Source organism: Wasmannia auropunctata, unplaced genomic scaffold (assembly GCF_000956235.1).
Source record: "Wasmannia auropunctata unplaced genomic scaffold, wasmannia.A_1.0 LD321902.1, whole genome shotgun sequence".
Classification (NCBI taxonomy): Eukaryota; Metazoa; Arthropoda; class Insecta; order Hymenoptera; family Formicidae; genus Wasmannia; species Wasmannia auropunctata.
This window is the reverse complement of record NW_012040988.1, coordinates 1-8,571: the sequence shown is the minus strand read 5'-3', so window position 1 is coordinate 8,571 and position 8,571 is coordinate 1. Positions and strand designations below refer to the sequence as shown.

The following is an 8,571-nucleotide window of genomic DNA, read 5'->3' as shown; positions in this document are numbered from 1 at the left end:
GCTAATTTTATAAGTTATGTATAATAAAAATGTAGGTTTTCTGAATATTTGTGATGGGGAAAAAGAAAACTATATTTTAATGTGAGGGTCAAAAAAATCTCGTATATAATAGAAATAAAATATATTTAATGGTGACAAATAAGAAAATGATTGACAAGTAACGTTTCAATAGCGGTCTGTGAGACCGGTATAGTGGTTTAAAGGTTAAATATAAAATAGACTTGCACCGTATGTATATGTGGCGGGTACACAAGTCATTTCTATAGAAACGCTCGTTTATTTTCGATAGTTTTGTAAATTATATGCATTTATATGATAATTCTCGTACATTTTTAAATGTATTTTTTAATGTTTTCTAAAGAGTTTCGATTAACTATACTATTTGTTTATATTTTTAATAATTTTTGATCAAGAAACCTTTAAAGATGTATTATGGATGCAGAGACACCAGCTGATTTTTGGTAGTTCTATATACTAAAATAATTTCTATGTATTTTTAAAACGGTTTGAATAATTTGCAAAGAGTTCCATGACATTAAATACACATTTTAAAGAATATTTGATTTTGCAAAAAGAAAAATACAAAACGAAAGAAAGAAACGATGAATACAAATCAACGCGTTAAATATGTAATGACATAAAAATTATAAATACAATTAAAACTTTTAATTAATAAATCCAGACGTTTTGACTCTATTTTTGAGTTATCTTCAACAAAAAAATTACAATATGTAAAGATGTGTTTCTTACTACCGATCATGAGGTGGAATGCTCCGTGCTTGAGGATGCGTCAAATTATATTAGTATAGTAAAAAACCAATATAATGAACAAACAATTCCACTGTAAAGAGTAAAAACTAATTGTAATATCGATATCATACTTATGGAAAATTCAAAAAATGCACTCATCTCACTGTTTTGACATTGTAAAAAACATCGTAAAACGAGAGTATAAAAAATCGCATGCTAAATGTTAAAAACCAGTCAATAATATAAAGTCACTTAATAAATATAACAGATAATAAAATATTAAAGTAAAGTGTATAAAACGACTGGTTTGTGTCGAAGTCAACGATATAAAATGAGATAGATTAAAGTGTTGTAGGTCAAACAGTTAAACAATTCGTAAAATCTAGAAAGATATTATATATAGATTGATATATAGATATGTAGATATACATATAGATGTAGGATCGAAAGATAAGGGCTATGTAAATATTCAATGTCAGATTGTATGTTTAAGCTATTGTTTTGCTGTTAAATATAAAGCATTTCGAAAACTAGTTTATTATAACATCTTCCGTGGTCTAAAATAATAATGTTGTTCTAATCAAAATCATGTTCTTGTGACTCTTTGATCAGTAATTACAGCTTGACCTGAATTATTCCTACGAATATGATTGCGATGTTTGGTCATTCTTGTCTTGATTTGTCTTCCTGTTTGTCCGACGTATAAAGCATTACAGTCACGACAAAGTATTTTATAGACAACATTACTTAAAGAAATACTTGGAAAATGATTCTTCTGAAATTTAATAAATTTATGCAGTTTAACACTATAAAAAGCATATTTTGCAAAAAGAATTTGTACATATTTAAGTAAGCTGATTAACCTTTAAAAGATGTTTTCTTCAATTTTTGAAAAATAGTTTATAGTCCATAATAGAATATACAATCTTGTTATTAGCGTAACTCAGAATCATGACTTGAACATAACGAGATTATGAGTTTTTGTTTTTTGTTCCTTTTTATATATATTTTGCTTTTTATTCTTTTTAGTTTTGTGTTTTGTATTAAAACTTTTTTGTTTTATTATGAATTAAGACATACTGATTTCCTTTAACACTCACAATTAATGCACAAAAAAATTACTTGTAAATGGTTTAACTTGTTGAACAAAAAATTTTTTGTCACATTTCTTGTTACAATATAAAATGTTATATTATATGTAATATAATACGTTGTAATAGTTATAAATATATCTTATAATGTTTTTTTAAGCATGGGAAAAATGATAAATATCATATTTTTTAAATAAAATATAATAATTGTGTGGAGTAATATATTTTATAGAATCTTTTTATCCTAAACATTTTAATTAATCTATATCACTTTATTTTATTTGTGCATATATGTATGTCATAATATAACATGCGGTGTTACCATATATATTTTTTTAGCAAGACACATACACTTTTTAATTTTAAAAGTGCAAATTCATGAGACGCTCGTTTTAGCGTTAAAGCCATGGCACACAGAAAAACTTAAGCAGTAAGACGTAAGCAGTAAAGAAATCAACTAATTGGATTTTTGCTAATCACGTGACTTCGACTTTGACGTTAGCGTCAAAAAAAGAAGCTGGATTTTCTCAGCTTCAGCGTCAAAGGTTGTTGTTGTTTTGTTCTGAACATTTCAGATATGATTGATGTTAAACTTGATATTGCCGTGTTTTGTGCAAGTCAACTATGATCGCGTAATTTTGACATCAAAAATGAACATCGAGCATCAGCACGAAAAGGCACCTTAAATCATCGTATTCATACCACAATGTCATTGTAAATTAATAAAACAGTATAGTAACGCACTCGATGTACGTAATTTACAATTCTGAGATATTATCATATTTGTTATCCATTGATATATTGTGCATTATTTTCTATATTTTGAGTTGTAGTTTTTCAAATATAAAACTGAAAACTACAACTGTTAGTTGGAATATTTGTATTTATCATAATTTATGGACCTATTTATGGACATATTTTTTTATTACATAGCACAAATTGTTATATTTTCTGCAAATATTTGTTTCATTATAACTGCGTCATTGATGAGCTTTTTGGATGTATTGAAGCATTTTATGTAGTAGCACATTTACATTAATAATACTTATAGCTGTGAAATTTCTCGTTCAAATAATCACATGTTTTACTTTTACAAAGATTGGGTAACAAAGCAATGTACTTGGCTTTCAATTAGTGAGCAGTGTTCCATAACGTCATTAATGATTTCATTATTATAGGAGTAACAGACAATTTAAATAACGTAAATAGTACAAATTCAATTAATTCCATTAATAACTCTTATAACATTCGAGCTTGTTCCAGTGTATTGGACTCATTAGGCTCTACTTTTAATAATACGTTCTTTAAATTTTCAAAAAAATTGAAAAAGTTTAGACACAAGAAATTCGTTAATATTAAAAGGAAGTTTTACTTAAACAATTTAGAATGGAAAAGCGACAGATACTGTTTTCATTTCAACTATAAAAAACGATAATATCAGCCTGTAAAGTTACAAGAATAATGATATACAATAAATGTAATTTTGGTGGTCTTTTCTATATCACTGCATATATGATGGGAATATATAGATGTAGAATATAAATTATAATTATATAATTTATTATTTAGGACACAGACGATTTTTCTTGCAGTTAGCAAAAAATCATATCCAAAGAAAAAATCTTTTCTTTTAAATTTTATGTTGGAAAGTCAATCAGTCATTTGAGGCAACATCTACCAAGAGCCGTACGCAGAGCACTCTTTGATTCTAGCGGCTAGCCAGAGCCTTTTTGGAAGACTCCCTTTATATATAATTTCGTTTTTCTGTTCGACTCTCACTCTCGGGAGAACCGCCTTGTAATAAAGACGTATTTTCGCATTCAACTGCTGTCCTTTTATTATTAAAATAACCCTCACATTTTATAAATGTATTGTTATTTATAATATAAAACTAGATATTTTTAATTATTAGACGTTATATGTTGGATTTAGTCGGTGAAATAAACAAGGATCCCCTTTAGGATCTCCTTAAAAGTTTTTACAAATAAGTCTATGAGCTTTAATATAAGAAAAAAATTTGTAAAGCGTGTGTATGTATGTGTGCGATATTGATATAATAGTAAATATCAACACTACACGCTAAGGTAAATAGATTCCAATTAGTGATAAAGTTGACCTTGTTGTGAAAATTAATAAATTATCGATACACATGTCACAATAAGTACATATGTCACATAAAATAAATGTTATTGAAAAATTTGGATAAGATTTGGATTAAGATTCAAAACAAATTAAATTCTACTTTTACTTTCATAAAAATTCTTAATTTATTTATTATTTCTTTTTTACAAACAATGTTTTTGTACCATTTAGTGACACATAAATTTGAAATTGTCCCAATTTGTGACACATGTTAGTCTATGTCACTGATAAGTGATACGCATATAAAAGTCCTTATTATTGATATGTCGTAGAAGTAGGAACGTGCCTATTAATGATACGCTATACAAGTAAGAACGTGATCCCTATTACTGACACGTCATAAAAATAGGAACGTTTTTTTACTAATTATATAAACATAAATAGATCATAAATAGATAAATAAATTTTTGACTATTAAATATTTTTATTTTTATATTTTTATTGACACAAAAATAAATACAACGTATTAAATATATTATAAGTATAAGTAGTATAAAAGTTAAAAAATAATATAATGTTATAATAAATATTAAAACAAAAAATAAAACTGCAAGTGTTAAAATAATAGATAGATATTTATGATATTAGCATAACATAAAATAAAAAAACGCAAAAAGAAGAGAGCTAAAAAGTAAGTAGAACAAAGATTTCTTTATTTTTTAATCTTTTTCTTCTTACTTTTCATTTGATTTTTTATGTTTTCTTCTTTTTTTAAAACTCTTTTAGTCTTGTTTCCTCTTGTACTCTTTTTTTTCCAAAGCATTTTGTTGACGTTTATTCTTTTTTTCTTTTATTTATGTCATTTTCTGAGATTTTTCAATAGCTTTAGCAGTATAATATGTTTACCATTGAGCGGAAGTGGCTACTGACTGAATTTTTTTCTTACATCGACGCTTTTTCATCAGCTTTTTTTTAAAATTCTGAACAAAATAAAGTAGATCTAAATACTTCTGGCACTCCAGAAGGGATATCATATTCTGTAGTTTGATTATCTGTAAATTATAAGTATAAAGTATAAAGTAAAAAGTAATAGTATAAAGTAAAAAGTAAAGTATAAAATATAAAGTATAAAGTAATTTAAAGTATAATGTATGTAAAGTAAAAAGATTATTTTATGTACATGAGTCTTCTTAAATTTAGATTACATACCAATTTGCCTCGAAGGAGAGGCAAGATGTTTTATTGGAATTTCTTTCCTTAATTAGAGAAGTAGTTCTAAAGGTCAATCACATTTTAATTATAATACATATTGTAAATTTTAAATAAAATTTAAATAAATTATTGATATTATGTGTTCAACGTTCTTAAAAACATTTTCTAGATTTGTAGAGTTTAAAATTATTACCGAATTTTCTTGATTGTTAGTGTTATCTTGAACTAAAATATAGATGTTGCTTCTGCAATATCTGTGATCTGAGTTGCTTCAGTGAGTTGTTTATTTCCTGCATTTGTAACAGGCATTTCAATTGTTTTAAGCGTACACATGGAATTTTCAGTGCTATTTTCGCTGGTCATTAAATCGTCCTCATTCGTAATTATTAACATATCACATATTGTATCACAATTAGACAAATTTTCAGTATAATTTTTAAGTGTATCTATTATACTGTTATTCGTAGTTATTGTTTCACTATCAATATTATAGCAAAGTTTTCTTCTATATGAAACTGCACGATATCTGTCGACACTTCTTAAAAGGAAAAAATAGAAAAGAAAGCATAATAAGTGGATAGAAATTAAAAGTATAATAAAAATAATAGTACAGAAAAAATAGAGAAAATAACGAATAGTCAAAGCAAAAAATGTGAATTAATACTTAATGGAAACAATATAAATTTGAACTAGACCGCGTAAGTGAATATCACAAATAAATTTAGAAAATTAAAAGAAATTACTTAGAAGATTTTAAAGTGGCAACCAAAAAGTATTATTTTCAAGTTCATCGTTCCAAATTTTTTTTTTCTAGCCTTCGTGAAAGTCTTTAATATCTCGGCAGCTATAAATTGTTCGAAAATTTTCAAGTATTTCTGTTGCTCTTCCTTTGAAAATTCTTGAACATTATTAATGTTATTTAGATTTTGTTTCATTAACAAACTGTTATACTGCAAAACATCCACAGAAAATGGGAGAAGTCCACATGCTTGAAATCCATTATTTCTGGAACATTCAAAGTCTGTATGCTTTCATTCAGTAGTGGTCCAAAGTCTTATTTTTTAAACATTTTCCAGATTGTTTTATACGCCATTCTTGCACCGTTTTCTTCCAGGCTATTCAACGAGCAAAAAAATGCTACGTCTAAATGTTGCATTAGATGAGTGGCATTTGGATATAACGCTATTAACTCGATACCATTTTGAGCACAAAACTGCGATAATGGCATGGTTAAATGGGAACAATGACCGTCAACATACAAAATAACAAGACGAGGAATCTTATTTTGTAAAAGCCATGAATAAAATACGTTGCTTATATATTCAAAAAATGATTCTGCTATCATCCAGCCTTTATCAGATTTTTCAATGCCCCAACCATCTGATATACTTTGAAAAATATTGTACAGAATTCGTTGCTAGGGAAACATAATCATAGGAAAAGGCAATTGACCTTTAGCATTTGTCATGAAAAGAACTGTTAAACATTCTTTGTCATCATTTTGTGTAAAATTGTATACAGTTTTATCGCCTTTTTTTAAACTAAAACGTGTTCTTTTGGACAAAGAAAGAATGCTGATTCATCGCAATTAAACACTCTCAATTTATCAATATTGACAAGTTTACATTGTTCTAAATGTTGCTTTACTTCTGCAAACCATTCTTGTAGTAGTCTCTGTTACAGATGTTCGACTATGAGAAAGATTTTGTGAAATTCTGGGTAATTTCTGGATGTCTTAGAAAGGACTCAAACCAATGACGTCCATCTTTGAATGGTGTATCTCGTGCCAAAGTTTTTATCAATAATTGCACGCTATTAATTAATTGACTTTTTGTAATAGGAATAAAACCTCGCTGACTAAGATGCATAATCTATTTTACAACTTCAGTTTCTTCAACTTTATTTAGAAATGGTCGGACCCACGTTTTTTCCCATTGGCAATTTTTCTTTGTATTTATATAAAAGTGTAGTTCTGGGTATATTTATAGTTTTACCAACATTGTTGATAGAGTTTTCCCTGAACGGACAAGAAAGAGCTCTTTCAAGAACTGTCTGAATATTTTTTCCTCTTTTGACTTGTCATACACGACTAAATAAAATTGTTTAAAATAATTTTACGAGTATATTACTTAAATAAAGAGTGACCCTAAAAACAGACCAAAAATGCCCTGTATTCTCGCCCTCGATTCCGGACTTTATTTCCCAAAGCCACCTTTATTATTCACCCCCGGTCCAAAAAAATACTTTCTAATAATTATTTCACTCCTAAGCGTTACTTTAAATAAAAGTTCTTATTTACAAATCAAAAGTTGACCTCCAAATGACCTTCAGGAGTGTCTTCAAGGTCACAGTAAAGATTATCATTTTGTGTACCCTTTCACATTCTGCAACTTTTGTCTGAAACATTTTTCTCCAAAATGCTTAAGCTATTCGCATGCAAAGATCCGTTTTGAGAAACACAGTATAAAATGATAATTTTGAGGCTTTATAACTTGGCAACAAAGAGTAGACTCAATTTTAAAGTTTCAGAAGATTAGTGTCTCATGGTTTACTATCATTTATCACCAAAATAAAGTCCAGAATCGAGCGTGAGAATACAGGGCATTTTTGGGGTCACTCTTTGTAATAGAAAATAGTAAATAATCATTGAAATATCACAAATTGATAAAAATCATAAGTGTCTTAATGCACATTTGTTCTTTTCTTTAAAGTTCTCCTTCGGATGAAGGTGAACTTCAATGTTTCCTTTTGACGGATATTCAAATACCGTTTGACACACAATCTTTAGCACACGCGCTATCTGAATACTCACTTGCACTCACTTGTGACAATTAAGTTAGGTTAGGAACTCTACTGGCTATCACAAATTAGTACAGAATCATGAGTGTCCCTATTACTGACCTGTACCGGGATTCTCAAACGCTTATCGACAATTGTCGGTATCATTGCGCAGCTTTTCTGACATATAAGCTATATAAGAAAGGCTACGCAACGATACTGACAATCGTCGTTAAGCGTTTGAGAATTCCGGTACAGTAATAAAGACAAACAAATACTTTAATACCAATTAGCGACACATGTATTAATTATAAAAATATGTATTTTGTTATTTTTATTTTTGTTACGTTTTCAATTTACTCACAATATTCCTTAATATATCTACTTAACTTTGGGTGATTACTTTTTATTTCTTTTTAGCTTAACCTTTAAACCACTATATCGGTCTCACAGACCGCTATTGAAACGTTACTTGTCAACCAATTTCTTATTTGTCACCATTTAAATATATTTTATTTCTATTATATACGAGATTTTTTTGTTAATCATCACATTAAAACATAGTTTTCTTTTTCTCCATCACAAATATTCTGAAAACATACATTTTTATTATAAATAACTTATAAAATTAGCGAGAGCATAATAGCGGTCTGTCAGA

The 8,571-nt window shown here is 27.8% G+C and overlaps 1 protein-coding gene across 1 annotated transcript; it reads right to left on the bottom strand.

Moving 5' to 3' along the window:
- Positions 1 to 5,815: 5,815 nt before the first annotated feature.
- Positions 5,816 to 8,007, bottom strand: LOC105460439. The gene is made up of 2 exons (XM_011706887.1): positions 6,192 to 8,007; positions 5,816 to 6,156 (listed from the first exon to the last, which is right to left on the bottom strand). Exons 1-2 carry the CDS (start codon positions 6,478 to 6,480, stop codon positions 5,879 to 5,881), a joined length of 567 nt encoding a protein of 188 aa, XP_011705189.1. The 5' UTR covers positions 6,481 to 8,007; the 3' UTR covers positions 5,816 to 5,878.
- Between the last annotated feature and the right edge of the window lie 564 nt (positions 8,008 to 8,571).